This window comes from Ceratotherium simum, chromosome 28 (assembly GCF_057802395.1).
Source record: "Ceratotherium simum simum isolate JZ-2026a chromosome 28, ASM5780239v1, whole genome shotgun sequence".
Classification (NCBI taxonomy): Eukaryota; Metazoa; Chordata; class Mammalia; order Perissodactyla; family Rhinocerotidae; genus Ceratotherium; species Ceratotherium simum.
The window spans coordinates 26,930,731-26,947,839 of NC_141927.1; the positions used below are offsets into that span (position 1 = coordinate 26,930,731).

Below are 17,109 nucleotides of genomic sequence, written 5' to 3' on the forward strand. Positions count from 1 at the left end.
TCTTCAGTTGAGTGGGATGGTGGATGGTGGTATTTACATATTTTTATGTATCAATTATTACACAATAAAGATATTTTGAAATAGCCCTGTAATGATTGTGATTTGATTATGATCTCTTTGGCTTAAACTGTTCAGTTAATATAAGTTGACAGTAGAGTATTCACAAAAAGTTCTTAAATCCTGAGTGAACTTTAGTGTGTAAAAAGGCTTGCTCAGGTACAGAAAAAAATTTGACTTCAGAAACTTTTCTTACCTGATGAGAAGCTACAAAAAGTGAAGAGTTAATGATGGATTTAAGAACTTTGAAATTATGTGTAGCTTTGAATTAGCATTGTTAGAAATAATTGTTTGGCCACAATATGAAAGCAATATAAACCATTAATTTCTTAATTCATCACATACGCTTGGGCTGCCATACCATAGACTGGATGGCCTAAACAACGGAAATTTATCTATCACCATTCTGGAGGCTGGGAAGTCCAAGGTTAAGGTGCTAGCAAGATCAGTTTCTGATGAGGGGCTCCCTTCCTGAGAGAGAAAGCGAGCTCTTGGGTGTCTCTTCTCTCTAAGGGCACTTATCCCGTCATGAAGGCCCCAGCCTCATAACCTCATCTAACCCTAACTACCTCCTAAAGGTCTTGTCTCCAAATACCATCACATTGAGAGTTAGGGCTTCAACATATAAATTTGGAGGTGGGGGGGCACACAAACATTCAGTCTATAGCATCTGGGTTTTTTTGTATCTCAACTTTTTAAAAAATTTTTTTAAAGAAGTATAATTGCTCAGGAAGCTTACTTCCCTCCCCTACCATGCATATTCATCTATTCACTCACTTGCTCAATTAAATTAGAATTATAAAAGGGAATTGCTAAAAGTATCAAGAATCTTCATAATATTCTTTTTAAAAGATGATTGTTTTCAGTGACTAATAAGAAAACATGTTTCTCTACTAAGAATGGCATCAGTAGTAAGACTTTAAAAACACTATAAGTATCATGCATAATTATTTGAAATTGCATGTTTGGGTAGCCAAATTAGTACATTTGGAAATAGACTAACTCAAAATGTAAAGTGTTCCCTGTTTTCCTTTTGTAAAGATGCTTTATTTATTTTTTCTTTGGTGAGGAAGATTTGCCCTGAGCTGACATCTCTTGCCAATCTTCCTCTTTTTCGCTTGAGGAAGATTTGCACTGAGCTAACATCTTTGCTAGTCTTCTTCTATTTTGTCTGTGGATTGCTGCCGCCTCATGGCTGACGAGTGGTGTATGTCCATGCCCAGGAACCGAACCCACGAACCTGGGCCACTGAAGTGGGGTGCACCGAACTTAAGCACTGGACCATGAGGCCGGCCCCAAGATGCTTTAGTTTTTTAGTAGTAACATGATAATACCCTTCTCTGAATACCCTAAAAATACCCATTAGGTAATCTAGTTTCAGAGAGAGTCCGTACCTGTCAGAATTGGGGAAGGGGGCTCTGGGCAGGGAACAGAGCTAGAGGTCTCTGCTCCTGGCTCCCTTTGGCTGCTGAATTCACATACACAAACTCAGAAACAACACAGACTTTATCACTAAAGGGACTTTGAGGTGACGTCATATCTCCCAAGTCCTAGAGCTCTTAACTACATTAAAATCAGCTAATGGAATTCTCATTCTCCCACTTCACACAGTTAAAATCACCATCTAACCATCTAAGGGGGAATGATTTCATCATAAATAATCTTTAAATGCCAATCAGTGTAACTTGTTTCCTGTTTCAAGAACAAGTCATCTGTCTGTTGAACATTAGTTAGAATCTTTGATGTTTAGATTTGAAAACCTAAGATTGTAAATATTAATTATAAAAAGGAATTCATGTGAGGTTTGGGTAGTGTGAAAACTTTTCTCCTTAAAAGTATAAAACATCAGGTTACTATCAGACCAAGAAACCTGGTTTCCATAAAGTCTGCCAGCTGTTTCTTGTTGAACAATGCAAAATTAATGTTGCACCTTCTGAGAGTGCTAAGCATTCTTTTTTTTTTTTTTCATACAAACTCGATGAGAGGATGCTAGAAACTCATTTTCATGCATACATTTCAATTCTTCTGCTGATTCTGAAGCTGGAAAAGAGAAACACAAATTTCTGGCTATTGAAGAATCCCCTTGGAGTTTCCACAATGATAATGTTAAGTTAAAATTGAATTAAGTTGGCATTCGGAGCTTTAGTCTTACAAAGATTACTCTGTGGATTTCCTGTTCTTTCTTGTCTGTTCATTTCCTTTCCCCTATCCTTCTCTTACTGATACATACCACTTAAAATAAAGATAGTCCTTTATAGTCTCACTTTAAAAATAAATTTTTACTATAAGGCAGTTGAGGTGCAGACACTTTGTTTTGTAAGATATTTTATAAATTCTACAAATTTTTAAATGCCTTAGATTTCTTCCTAAAGATGACTACATATGTTACCTTGGAAGAACACCCTCTCTGAGGCTATAAAATATCAATCATTATTCTGCCTCTGTTCATGTAGTCTCTCTAGAATTCATAGAATCTCATTCAGAAGAGGACTTAAATGGCAACTAGTCCAGCCTCCCAGTGCAATGTTGGAACCTTCACTCTGATAACTCTGACATGTTGTCACCTGGCTCTGCTTGAATACATTTTTAAAAAATGAGAGCTCACCGGTTGGACCAGACCATATCTGGATTTAGTGCTGAATTTAAGGTTTCACGCTTTAAGGAGGGATATTGACCAGCCAGAGGGTGACCAGGCAGGTACTCAGGAAGTTATTCTGGAGGAAGCAATTGAGGCAACTGGAGGGGTTTAGTTCAAGAAGAGACCTAATGACTATTAGAGATATGTAGAAAAATCCTGTACTGGGAAAGAGGCAGATAAATTATCTTCTCCAATTTCAATATTCTGTTATTCTTCCTTGACCTCCAATACTTACTGTTTTAGACAACTTCTGTTGTTAAGAAGTCTACATTTTTGGAGCGCTCATCCAATGGTGTAGTCACACTCTCACTCTTGATAGGTTTGATATGTGGTGCCCTGTGCATCAGAATGCTGAGGTAGTCAGAACTGCCAAAGCAATCCCTGCTTACCTCGAGTAACTCTCCCTGCCATTCAGCCAACCTAGTCCATTTCTGAACATTCTATCCAGAACCTGAGGGCCCAGCCAAAGGAAAAGAAGGAAGGCAGAATGCGAGTTCTGAAGTCAGATTATCTGGATTTGATCTCTGACTCTGCTGTTAACTTGCTGTATTGATCCCCTTGTTCCTCAGTTTCCTCAATTGTTATATGGAGGTAATAATAGTTTCTAGCTCTGGTAGTTGTTGTATACTTTGACATTCTACTTTGACAAACAAGTTAACACATGTCATACACTTTGAACAGTGCTTGGTATATGGAAAGTACTCGGTAGATTTTAGCTATTATTTTAAATAAAATACTTTGTATTTTCAAAATGTGTTTATATCTTCTGTTTCATTTCACCTGAAAATAACTCTGTGAGGAAGCCAGTACTATTGTCACCTAACTCCCCCCATTACAGAGATTGTGACTTAAAAACGTTAATGTGTTAAACACTCTTAGGTTATAGGAGTAGTATCATCTCTATTAATCAAAAGTAATAGCCCTGACATAGTCCACTGTTATGAGACCATATCTGTGATAGGAGTCCACTGTTATGAGACCATATCTGTGATAGGTGTGTTTAGCTGTGGGCACTGGGTTTTAGAGAACCATTGACCAGGAGGCCCAGGACCAGAGGAAAAGACTCATAATGGGAAAGAAAACATTATTATAAGAGGATCTAAAAATGTGTAATCTGTAGAAGAGACAAGGTAAAGGAGACATAGTTTTTGAGAACAGTGTGAATAAAATATTTTTTTTTAATTTATTTCTACTTTGGTTCATCAATTTTCATTCTCCAGATAGTTTCTCTTTTAAATTCTCTTTATAGTAGAAATTGAGAAGTTTCAAGGAGACTGTCTAATCTTCATTATGGTACTACTGAAAATATCCCATCAAAAGACGGGTGTCAGTGATGAGATATATTTATTTCCGTGGATTCTTGCCCATATTGATTCTCCAGCTTTTAATTTGTTTTGATTCTGATTTAAGTATTACTGTCTCAAAGAACTTCTTAACTATACCTAGCAAGCAGATTAATCATGTCACTGTGCCTGAAATAAATTTAATGATCTCTGATTATGTGGTTATTATATTTCGTTGGGAATTTTTTATCAATGGCTGATAGAGTATTTTGTTTGTAGAAGGGAAACAAACACTGATCTAGCTTAACCAAATGATAAGTTTGAATGAGATGTGTTTTAAGATATAGCAGAGAGCCGGCCCCGTGGTGTTGCAGTTAAGTGTGTGCGCTCCGCTGCGGCGGCCCGGGGTTCGGATCCTGGAGTGTACTGATGCACCACTCATCAAGCCATGCTGTGGCAGCGTCCCACATAAAGTGGAGGAAGATGGGCACGGATGTTAGCCCAGGGCGAGTCTTCCTCAGCAAAAAGAGGAGGCTTGGCAGATGCTAGCTCAGGGCTGATCTTCCTCACAAAAAAAAAAAAGAGAGAGAGATATAGCAGAGATGCAACAACGTAAATGTCCATTTATGGGCGATGAGTAAATAATTATGGTATAGCTACATAATAGAAATACTATACAAAGAATAAGATAGACCTAGATATACTAATATTTTAATAGAAAAACAAATTGCAGAAGAATGTAATATGATCCATTTGTGTGACAAAAAGAACTCAAGAGAAAAACAAACACATTCATATACATAGAAAAATATCTCAAATGATACTTATGCTAATATAAACAGTGGTTACCTTTGGGAAAGGGGTTTGTTGGACTGGAGGGAGAAATAGAACATTGTACTTTATATTGTTTTAGAGTGAATATATTATTTTTACAATTTAAAAGAGAATTCTATTAGGGAGGGAATGGTAAGTAAATGTTAAGTAATTGATAATTGAGACCAGTTAAAACTGAGAAAATACATATATATAGTACCTCATTTTTGAAATCAGATTTGAAAAAGCATGTTTTTATATGTCCAAAAAAGTAGAAATGAGTATTGGAATTTTTAAGTGTAATGACTTTGTGTTTATGTATATTTTATAAAAAGATGGCAGGAAGTTAAGAGTATTACAAAGATGATATCTAGGATTCATGAGTTGAGAGAGGTAGTACTTGCAAAACTGATCGTACATTGAACAATCTTATCACTAAAAGTAGAATATTCAGACATAATATGTCACCTCGTGATACTATGTGAAGTCGTATCTATGCAATATTCTTGCCAAAAAAGTTTCATTTGAAGGAGAAAAACTAACTTCCAATTTAGATGAAATACAGAAGATATAGGCACAAGTTAAATAATCACACAATAAAGGGAACAACTAACAAGGTTTCTTCAACAAGTCAGTCTTGTGAAAAAAGAGAAAAAGGAAGGATGAAGACTGTTGTAGATGTAGGGAGACTTAATTAAAGGCACAATAACCAAATGTATGGATCCTGACGCCCAGCAAACCAACTTTAAAAAGTTTTTGAGACAATCGGGAAATTTGAATATTGACATGGATGTTAGATGATACCAAAGATTTACCACTGTTTTGTTAGATGTAATAATAACAGTGGGGTTTTGAAAGAAAATGCCCATAATTATTAGAGGCACCTACAGAAGTATGTAGGGGTGAAATGTTACAGTGTCTTGAATTTTGCTTCAGAATACTTCAGTGGAGAAAATAAAATATAAAAGAGCAGAAGCCAGTGTAACAAAGTCTTAATAATTAATGATTGTTGAATCTGGGTGATGAGTACCTGAGTGCTGAAAAGAACATAGTTTTATCTTATGAAACCATTTTGTAATTGTAACTGTAGAGCAAGAGTCTGGAGGAAGAATTTGAATAGTATGTTATGTTGTTGAGCTTGTATGGAACTGAGCAAGACTACACTTAAGTCTTTTGAAGAAATTAATTGTTAGATGGAAAGAGAAGTATCTTTTGTTATCTCTTGAGCCAACTCTTAATAGGATTCTTTTCCAAATTTGGTAAAGTAATAAGTCCTGCCTTATTTGGAATGCATATGTGCGCTTACCCATGGGCGCCCGTGTGCACAAATACGCGCGCGCACACACACACACACACACACAATTTTCTGACTTGACAGTTCCAGAAACCAAGAAACTCATTCAGCATTAAGTCTGGCTAGAGTAGGGTGACCAGCTATCCCAGTTTGCCTGAGATGAGTGGGTTTCCTGGGACCAGGAAAGTCCTGGGCAAACCAGGATAAGTTGGTCACCCTAGTCTGGAAAATCCCAGAGGATTTGATCTAGGTCAAACTGGGCTTTCATCTTAAAGAACACCAAAATACACCGTACATCATGAGGTCAGACAGCTCTCTGATGACCATGGCTTCACAGGTGTGGTTATGTTCTTTCCTAGGGAGTGCATCCAACATCACACAGGCCTGTGTTGAAATGTAGGTGTAAATCTTTCACACAAATTTAAACTCAAATTCACTGAACTGGATTATTCATGTCCTCTCTTTCCTTTTGGTAATGTACATCAAAAGCTGACAATAACTTTCATTTTTTTAATTCCCTACTATATAAGCAGTACTATGTTAAGCCTTCAAAACATAAAATTAAGATATGTTCTCCATTCTCAGAGATCTCACAGTGGATTAGAGGAGACAGACACCTAAATAAATAACTAAATTATTTTGTGACAAGTGTTACAGTAAAAGATTGTGGCAAATAGTTTTAGGACCAGTCTTTGGCAATCTTTTTTTGTATTTTTATTGCAAAACAATTGTCCAAAGACAGAACAAGAGGAAAGGAGATAATTATTTGGAGTATTAGTATTTTGGAATCTCATTTTAAAATCTTGTTTAAGGAATCCCCCAAACTTTGTACTTTATAAAAATAGCATAATAATAATAGTCTTAATAAATTCTATAATATTTTATGCTTCTTAAATGGAAAGTTTTATAAACGTTGGCCTATTCTGCCTATATGACAATTGGTAACTTCAGAAGCTTTCTCAGCACTATCAGATCAAGAAACCCTCTCCCCTGTACCCAGCAGTCATTTGTGAACAATGTCTGTTTTCTGTTAAAATGTAAATACTAAAATTCCCTTGGGATTAAATATGGGATTAAATTTAAATCTTGAGATGTAGTTATCATGGTTTCTTTGCTTAGTGGGGAAAAAAAGATCTAGAAATTAAATTTTGATATTCAAGGCACGTAATAATATATAGTTCTTCCAAACCTGATGCATTGTATATCCATAAGATTTTTATTTTTTGATATTTAATCCTCAGCAATATTTTTTCTTCCATTGTTGTTTGGATTTGTTAAGAAGTCATGTGTGAAATTAAATTTAAGCGGGAAAATATTTTGTTACTGGTAGGCCTTTAATTTTTTCAGAAGATATTTCACTTATTAGTACAGTCTAATTCCTAGTGGTTTCAGCTAATTAATTATTATGGCAGTTGAGCTATGTGGAGTGAACCAAGGGGAGCAGGGTAAAAGATGAGGTCAGAAAGTTGGAGGGTAGTATTCAGAGAGATTGCTTATGGCCTTCTAGATCATTATAAAGACTAGCTTTTACTTAGAATGAGATAAAGAGCCATTGGAAGATTTTAAGCAGAGGACTGGTATATCTAACATATTTTAATAGGATCACTCTGCTGCTATGTTGCCTAGCCTCTAAGGGGATTATGCTGGAAGCAAGAAGGATGAATAGAAGGCTGTTGCAAGTAACCAGCTGAAAGAGGATGGTGGCTTAGACCAGGGTCGTGACAGTAGGTGTGGGGAGAAGTAAGGGATTCTGGAGATATAGCCAATAGAAATAGTCTGATGCAGTGAGCATAGTGTATGAGAGAAAGATGGCAATCAAGAAAGACTTTCAAAGTGTTTGACTTGAGTTGCCATTAACAGCGATTGGAAATTCTGCAGAGTAGGTTTTGGGAGGAAAACTAGAAGCTCTGGACGTGATAAGCATGAGATGTCTCCTCTATATCCATATGGTGATGTCAAGTAGGAAGTTAGATTATGAGAGTCTGGAGATTAACAAAGAGGACTGAGCTGGAGATATAATTGAGGAGTTGTCAGTGTATGAATGTTATTTAAAGCCACAAGACTGCATGAGATCACCAAAAGAATGAGTATAGGTAATGAAGAAAAGAGGTCTAAGGACACAGTCCTGGGGTATTCCAATGTCAAGAAAATGAGGAGCAACCAGAAAAGAAGACTGAAGAGTGACCAGTGAGGTAGGTATCTAGGTATCCTGGATACCAAGGGGTAAACATTGCAAGGAGGGGAACTGGCCCGGTGGTGCAGGCGGTTAAGTGCGTGCGCTCCGCTGTGGCGGCCCAGGGTTCGCCAGTTCAGATCCCTGGCGTGCACTGACGCACAGCTTGTCAAGCCATGCTGTGGCAGCGTTCCATATAAAGTGGAGGAGGATGGGCATGGATGTTAGCCCAGGGCCAGTCTTCCTCAGCAAAAAAAAAAAAAGAAAGAAAAAAAGAAAAAGAGGAGGATTGGCAGATGTTAGCACAGGGCTGATCTCCTCACAAAAAAAAAAAAAAACAAAAAAACATTTCGAAGAGGAAGAACTTATTGATTATGTCAGATAATAGGTAAAGTAAGATGAGGACTGATAATGACCAATAAGAAATAACTTCTAAGTGTGTAAGATACTTAATAAGGTAATAATAAGTAATAACCACCATTTGTTGAGCTTTTTCTGTGATACTGTGTTAGGTGCTTTATAGAGTTATCTTTAATCCATAAAATAGCCTTGTATGGTAGGAATTACAGTTCTCATTTTAACAGATATTAGAAGCCAAGGCTCAGAGACATTAAGAAAATAGTCCAAAGCCACATATCTTTTAAATTTTGCAAAGCAAGAATACAAACCCAAAACTTAAAAGCCTTTACTCATTTCCTTATATTATGCTGCCTGGACTTAATGTTGAGTCTACAGTTTTATAACATGGTTGTCAATTGTCACTATTTTAGCTAGGCATGTATGTGTAGGATAAGGAGGATCCTACATGTATGTGTAGGATAAGTTAAAGCCACCTTAAATGCTTTATATTACGCTGCAAATCTATGTCATAAAAGGCAAAGATAGATAGGTAGATAATGTTTGTTTTCTCTTTTTGCCAAGAAGAAAATTTTTAATTACGGGATTTCTTTAAGTAATGATTCTTTTTTCTGTATATTTTACAATATGAAAATGCTAGTAATAACATTTCTCTTACAGCAGAATAATATGTAGACAGATTTTTAGATACAGTTTTTGTGTTTGCAGTTGTTTCATGCTTTATCATTCTACTTGTTTGACTTTTTAAATATTCCCAACAAAACAGTCTGTTTTAAGAATAAATCTGAGGTGTACAAACGGGCAGTGATTTCTGTCCTGTGTATAATGATGTCGTAAATGTTTGATTCTTGTGTTTACTAGTTTACAACCACCACGAAATTATCAAGTAACGTGTGAGTATTTTACAAATGGATCTGCTTTATTTTTTCAAAACCCAAATTACACTCTGTTAATTATCCTAGCATTTAGAAAACTACTTTTATCATTGCTTTGCGGCTTGGCAATTGAGGTGTAAAGTTGGCATGATGTGGTAACCATTCGCTAAATTTAGTTCTAGGCCACATGATTTTAATTGCTTTGCATCAGAAGATAGCATTTGGTATATAATGTTCAGTTGTAAATTTTTTTCTAAAGGAAAAACTTCTGGGCTCTTAATAGTGTAAGGTTGTTCAAATCATCTTCTGTTCTCAATTTGCCCACTTCTTCTTTTTGCTTTCTACCATTTTCTCAAATTTATTGCATACATTTTGCAAATTTTTATGTGCCTTCTAGTGATACTATTTAGTTTGCATAATTAGTCTCCACATTAAAATGACTATTTGGAAAGTGTCATCCAGATTGTTCTGCACTCACTCTCCCTGTGAATTCATCCAGTTTCATAGCTCAGCTACCTGTGCTTAGAGGCTGCTGCATTTGCTAAGTGACGCCGTCATTCTCTCTCTCCTGGATTACCCCTTCAGTCTTCTTTTTTTTGTGTGAGGAGGATCAGCCCTGAGCTAACCTCCATGCTAATCCTCCTCTTTTTGCTGAGGAAGACCGGCTCTGAGCTAACATATATTGCCAATCCTCCTCCTTTTTTTTCCCCAAAGCCCCAGTAGATAGTTGTATGTCATAGTTGCACATCCTTCTAGTTGCTGTACGTGGGATGCGGCCTCAGCATGGCCAGAGAAGCGGTGCGTCAGTGCGCACCCAGGATCCGAACCCCGGGCTGCCAGTAGCGAAGCGCGCGCACTTAACCGCTAAGCCACGGGGCCGGCCCAGCCCTGCAGTCTTCTATTCAGGTCTTCCTGTCATCAGGTTTGCTCTCCCTCTCCAATTTACTCTCTGTAGAATAACTAGTAATCTTTCCAAAACTCCAGTCTTAAGTAATTTTCTTCTTAAAGTCCTTCAGGGGTTCCTCAGTGTTCTTAGATTCTCCCCCAATCTCACACACTACACTTAGCCACTGAATTTTTTGTTCTTCAAATATACCATGTCCACTGGGTGTTGATATGTGCTCTGGTCCCGCTTAACAAAGCTTAAAAGCAAACTTTGAAAGCAACCCAGTACCTGTATAACTGGAGCTGTCCCCGAAGGAGAGAATGGTGGGAGAGAGGGCAGAAAAAATATTTGAAGAAATAATAGCTGCAAGTTTTCCAGATTTGGTGAAAACTATAAACCACAGATCCAAGAAGCTCAGCAAGCCCCAAGCACACACACAAAAATTGAAAACTGTACCAAGGTACATCCCAATCAAATTGCTTAGAGCCAGTGATAAAGAAAGAATATTCAAGTATCCATAGGAAAAACCACATGTACAAAGGAACAAAGATAAGGATGTTGGCAGATTTCTAGCCTGAAACAATGCAAGCCAGAAGACAGTGAAGCAATATTTTTAAAATATTAAAGGAAGGGGGAAAAACGTCCTGAAAATAACTTGATATTCCCTGGAGGTGTTATTTGCAATAACATTTGACATGTATCTGAAAGCAGAAACTTGGATGGACATGTTGTTTGATGATACAAAAATGTTAATCATCTATTTTTATATGGCATTTTACATTTTAAAAGTGTTTGTCTGTGGGAGAAAGCTTTATTTTCATGCTTTTTTGTGTGTGTGTGAGGAATATCAGCCTTGAGCTAACATCCATGCCAATCCTCCTCTTTTTTGCTGAGGAAGACCGGCCCTGAGCTAACATCTATTGCCAATCCTCCTCCTTTTTTTGTTTACCTTTTTCTCCCCAAAGCCCCAGTAGATAGTTGTATGTCATAGTTGCACATCCTTCTAGTTGCTGTACGTGGGACGCGGCCTCAGCATGGCCGGACAAGCAGTGCAGCGGTGCACGCCCGGGATCCGAACCTGGGCCACCAGTAGCGGAGCGTGTGCAGTTAACCGCTAAGCCATGGGGCCGGCCCCCTATTTTCATGCATTTTTGAGATAGCTAGGATAGGTGATTTTATCTATTTTACACATGAAGAAGCTGAAATGGTAGTATGACTTTCACAGAGTTCCATAAAATCCAGGAACGTAGTCAAGTTTCCTGACTTCCTATGCAGGACTCTCTTCTGATCTACTTTGTCTCCTCATTATTAGCTGTGTGTTGCTCGAAAATATTTCCTAAACTTGAAGAGTGTCAGAATATATAAAATATATAGAGTGCCTTGAAAGCAGTAATAGATAATATAGTATTTAGTAATTCTTTTGTATCTTGACATTTGGAGTATATAAAGAAAATAAATTGAAAATCTTATTAAATCCCAAGGCCCAAATAGAAGACGGGAAAAATGAGTGCATTAAAGTTTATTAGACCCTGTATGAAAACTGTTACAATATTTAACTTTAAGTAAATGAGCAAAGGTAGAAAAATTACTATGGTTGCAGAGAAGCTTTTAATTAAAATAATGTTATTTCTGATTTTTAAAAAAGATGAGAAGTTTGATTATTTTAATTACCATATTAAATTTGATCAGAGAACCTTTTAATAACTTGGCTCAAATTAAAATGTGGCAGAAATTAGTTGGGAAGAAACTGTGTTTCCCTCTTGTATTTATACTGCATATGTAGTACATAAAATAGAAGAATTAACTACTATCTTGGCATATTTCATTGCATCCAATGTAGGAAATTAGTTCTGAGCCATTGCTGGCCGTGGAGTGGAAGGAATACAGTCCGTTGTCCTTTTTATTTCCACTAAAGTTTCTTCAAATATTCTTTAGGGATGCTTTTCAACTTCCTATTAAAGAGGAATTTTAAGAGCTAGCTCCTTAGATAAGGCTTTATGATAGAATTGGGATTAAGGGTTAGAACTTGAAAGATGGACAGGACTTAAATAGGATAAGGAAGAATGTTTTCACTTATGAGGAATACGAGCCCTGACACGTCTCCTCAGAACAGTAGAGTGGTTCATTATGGAAAGAAATAAGAAATAATGTAGACTAGGTAGGGTAGGGCTTGATAACTGAAGGCCTTGAAAAACAAGGAGGAGAAATAGACGGCGGATGTGCTGAAGTTAGAATTTACTCCTGAGGTGAGTGAATTTCCTCTCATCCGATTATGAATTTTGGCACTTCAACTCAGTATTTTCTGTGTATGTTAACATTCATTGTGTTTAAATCTAAATAAATACAGATGAAATGGCAAAGCAAGAATTACTTACCTGAAGAGGGGGATGTGTTTCCCCTTCTTTTCTAGTCTACTCCTTTACATCTGGCAGCAGGCTACAACCGAGTTCGGATAGTTCAGCTTCTTCTCCAGCATGGTGCTGATGTTCATGCAAAAGACAAAGGGTAGGTGTATCATTTTATTTCCTGTAATGGTTTCACTCATGGATTATTATGCTTTGTTTTCAACATCTGATCCAGTAAAGTTTTTGAGCACTAGACAAAGTCATATATCCCATATTTTTACAGCTTGTATAGCATTTTAATAATGTTCACAACTTTGATTTGATTTGATATTCATGTTCCTACTTATGGAGGATACTTCTCATAATAATTTCCTAAATTAGTTTAATTTTATTGCATTTCTCTTATTTGAAGTTAAAATTTCTTTCTCTCAATTGCAATTCTTATTTTTCAACTCTTCAGTTGCATTTCAGAAAGACAAAAAAATTGAAAATTCCGATAATCCAGTAACATAGCTATCATATTCATCAGGTGTGAAAGGATCGTCTCTTATTAGTAAACCAAAATCATAAGTATACAGTATTCTAATTTTTTTTTTTTTTTCCTGATGGAATCTTGGACATCTATACTGAGAAAAGCTAAAAGGTCCTTATGAAGGTTGATATGGGAAGGTTGATATGGTGGCTGGGAACCGAGAAAGGAGTTATGTCATTTATTTTATGAATAGCTGAATTTTTGAAAACTTTGTACCAGTTTCCTATCTAGTCTCCAGGGACATATGAATCGGGTCTGCTTTCCTATGTGATGGGCTAACATTTCTCATCCCACCTTAAGATCTAAAAGATAATTGACCTTACTACCCAGGTAAAATAGATTCATATTATACTCTTGTGATTGGCAGCATGAAGAAGAGAAGCCCTGGAGGAGGGTTTCTTTCATTTTGCCCCGCTCCATGTCAGAAAACATAGAAACGAAGAAAGAACTTTGTACTTGAGACAATTATCAGGAGAGGAATCCATCATTTCAAATCTGTTCTTTTCAATGCTCTCTTTGTCTCTTGCCTGCACCAGGTTTTGTGCCATATGTGAATGGTGTCCCAGTAGCATAGGGGCACAAGTGCCTGATGCTCTTGTACATCTCTCTTTCCTTGTGCAAGTCTGAAAGCAGATGGGGGTTCAATAGGGGAGTCATCAAGAGAAGTACACCAAAAAAAACGGGGGTCTTTGACTCATGTAGAATGATACTTGGGTGTGCAAGTTGTAATAGTTTGGATATTTAATTCTTATGCCGGAAATTACCATGAAAGTGAAATAAAATGGTAAGAATATTTCAGTTCACTATCAATTGACATGTATTTTCTGTAAATGGTAAAGCGTACACTTGTTAATAGTATGTGTTCTTCCTTTCACCTAAATGCTTTTCTAATTGGTGTTTTTGTCGTTATATTTAAGGATTATATACACAAAACACAAGATAAATATAAAAGGTTGAACATTAGTTATGCTTTGTATCCTTTTATTAAATACTTTAAAATATTTTTTATTATAATTGTACTGGGATTTGTTAGATTTTTGTTTCTTAACACTTCTTGGCATATAAATGACTATAGGTTGTTTGAAATTTCAGTATTTTAATTTGCCTTTTTTCATTTAGTGGTCTTGTACCTCTTCATAATGCATGTTCATATGGACATTATGAAGTCACAGAACTGCTACTAAAGGTAAGAGAAATTAAAAATATAGACTATCATTTGCTTTTTTTTTCACTTGTCATGAGGTTTCATGGGTTTTTTGGCCAATAAAATTTTTAAGAGAATAAAATCATTTTTAAAAATATTACTGTTGCCTTAAAAATTTTAAAAATCAACTTATTCTGAGCTATTTTTAACAGCTGAAATTAAAACACTTAGTGACATTTCAAAGAGTTATAACTGAACTTTACAGTGAAATAAATATCTTTTGAGTTTTATTTGATGCAACAAAATGATTACTAACCTAAAACTTTTTTTCCAATTCAGCATGGAGCTTGTGTTAATGCTATGGATCTCTGGCAGTTTACTCCACTCCATGAGGCTGCTTCCAAGAATCGTGTAGAAGTCTGCTCTTTGTTACTTAGCCATGGTGCCGATCCTACATTAGTCAATTGCCATGGCAAAAGTGCTGTGGATATGGCTCCAACTCCTGAGCTCCGGGAGAGACTGACTTGTATGTATTTATATCCTAAAATCAATATTGCTTGTTATAGATTGGAATATCTCATTTTTGTTTAGTTATTAGGGCTGCCATTTTGTCTAACTTAGATAATATCCAGTTTATACATGTAGACTAGTTTATAATCCTTATTTCTGATCATGTACTTTTCTTCATGAATTCCACAGAAATCTTATATATATATATACACTATATATATTTTGTGTTTGTTCAAGCCTAATTCTAATTATGTATTAAGGCTCCTTTTTTTTAAAGCTAATGAGGATAAGTCAATGGTAGCCATTTATTGAATACCTGCTATGTGCCAGGCACTGGAAATATAGCAGTGTACAAACCAGAAAAAAATCTCTGAGCTCACAGAGATTTATTCTTGTGCTATTGGTAATAATAGATGATATCTGACATTATTGAGTACCTACTGTTTCCCAACCCCTGCAAGGTTGCACAATCATGTTTTTATTTCTTATGTGTTATAGCCCAAGTGCACTCACTTGCCCAAATTATGATTTGGTGGAAGTAATCTTCTCAGATGCGGATACCTATTACCTATAGATATGTATGCATGTTTTTTAAATAAACTTTTTATTTTAGATTTACAGAAAGGTTACAAAAGTAGTACAGAGATTTCTCATATACGCCATTCCCAGTTTCCCCTATTATTAATATCTTACATTAATATGGTACATTTGTCACAATTAATGAACCACTATTGATACATTATTAACTGAATACTCTAGTTCAGATTTCCTTAGTTTATACCTGAAGCCATACTCTATTCAGATTGCCTTAGTTTATACCTCAAGTCCTCTTTCTGTCCCAGGATCTCATTCAGGATACCACATTACATTTAGTTGTCATATCAAATGTTGAGAGATATTTAATTCTACATGTGGGCATTTCAGGTTTAAATTAAACTAGGTGTCACCTACCTAATTTTTTTTTTTTTTTTGTGAGGAAGATCAGCCCTGCGCTAACATCCATGCTAATCCTCCTCTTTTTGCTGAGGAAGACCGGCTCTGAGCTAACATCTATTGCCGCTCCTCCTCCTTTTTTTCCCCCAAAGCCCCAGTAGATAGTTGTATATCATAGTTGCACCTCCTTCTAGTTGCTGGATGTGGGATGTGGCCTCAGCATGGCCGGAGAAGCGGTGCGTCAGTGCACGCCCAGGATACGAACCCGGGCTGCCAGTAGCGGAGCGTGCGCACTTAACCGCTAAGCCACGGGGCCGGCCCCCTAATTTTTAACTGATCCTATTTTTTGAATCTTTACACCCAGGATTCTAAGAATCAGATAACTGAATTTAAATGCCTAAGAAAATCTTTAAATGATAACTTTAGAAAAAGGCATAATTAAAGTAATGTTAATATCATTTAAGTTTAAACAGATTTTAAACTAGTTTATGTTAAAACAGGAAGAGTTTCTTGCAATTTTGATCTTGTTTAAGTGGAAATTTAAACTTATTTTGGTGCTGGAACAGATGACTTCTACTAGGTAACAGGCCAGCACAAACCGGTTATAACTGGGCACATGTCTTAGCAATGAATCCAGTGAAGTGCGTTTATTCTCTCTCCCACTCATATGACTCTTGCCATGGGTTATCTTGCATTATGTAGTTCACTTCTCTATGTGTATGTTCTGTCTTCCCAGTGAAATTTAAATTCTTAGGAAGACCTTTGATTTTATTATTCTGTCTTCTTAGCACCTGCACAATGCCTTGTTACCTGATAAACGTGTTGCTGGTATTTGTTTGGGCCTATATATCTACCTCTCCCCAACCTAGCCCCGTTGATTTGTGCATACTATGTGCTCAGCATGTTTACTGAATTGAATTTAAGTTAACTCAAAACTTATTTTTTTATCTTTTTCTAATTTCCTTCTTTTATAGTTTTATACTCTGGGCTCAGCTTTGTCCCCATGTCACCACTCGACTTTATTTTCCTTATAGTTGTTTTGCAAAGTATGCATATCATTGAGTTTTTAACTTGTATTTCACTGGTCTGATTCCAGTGTAACATTTAACCTAAATTTGTATAGTTTTGTAAAGGAAGACGTTCACTGATTAGAGTACTTTTCAACCTTCTCAGTGTCTCCTTTATTTTATTAAATAATATTCCACCAAGGAGTTATCTGAAGAAAAGGATTTAACAGCGTTGTCACTTCTCTAACTGCAGTTTCGTCGT

General features: G+C 36.3%; 1 protein-coding gene across 2 annotated transcripts in view; it reads left to right on the top strand.

The window, feature by feature from the left end:
- Positions 1-17,109, top strand: part of TNKS (tankyrase) — a 215,563-nt gene that overhangs the window by 125,634 nt on the left and 72,820 nt on the right. For both annotated transcript variants that reach the window (XM_087418475.1, XM_004428812.3), the window contains 3 exons: positions 12,787-12,881; positions 14,373-14,439; positions 14,737-14,923. In XM_087418475.1, coding sequence (XP_087274601.1) covers positions 12,787-12,881; positions 14,373-14,439; positions 14,737-14,923 — 349 coding nt within the window. The remainder of the gene's footprint in view (positions 1-12,786; positions 12,882-14,372; positions 14,440-14,736; positions 14,924-17,109) is intronic.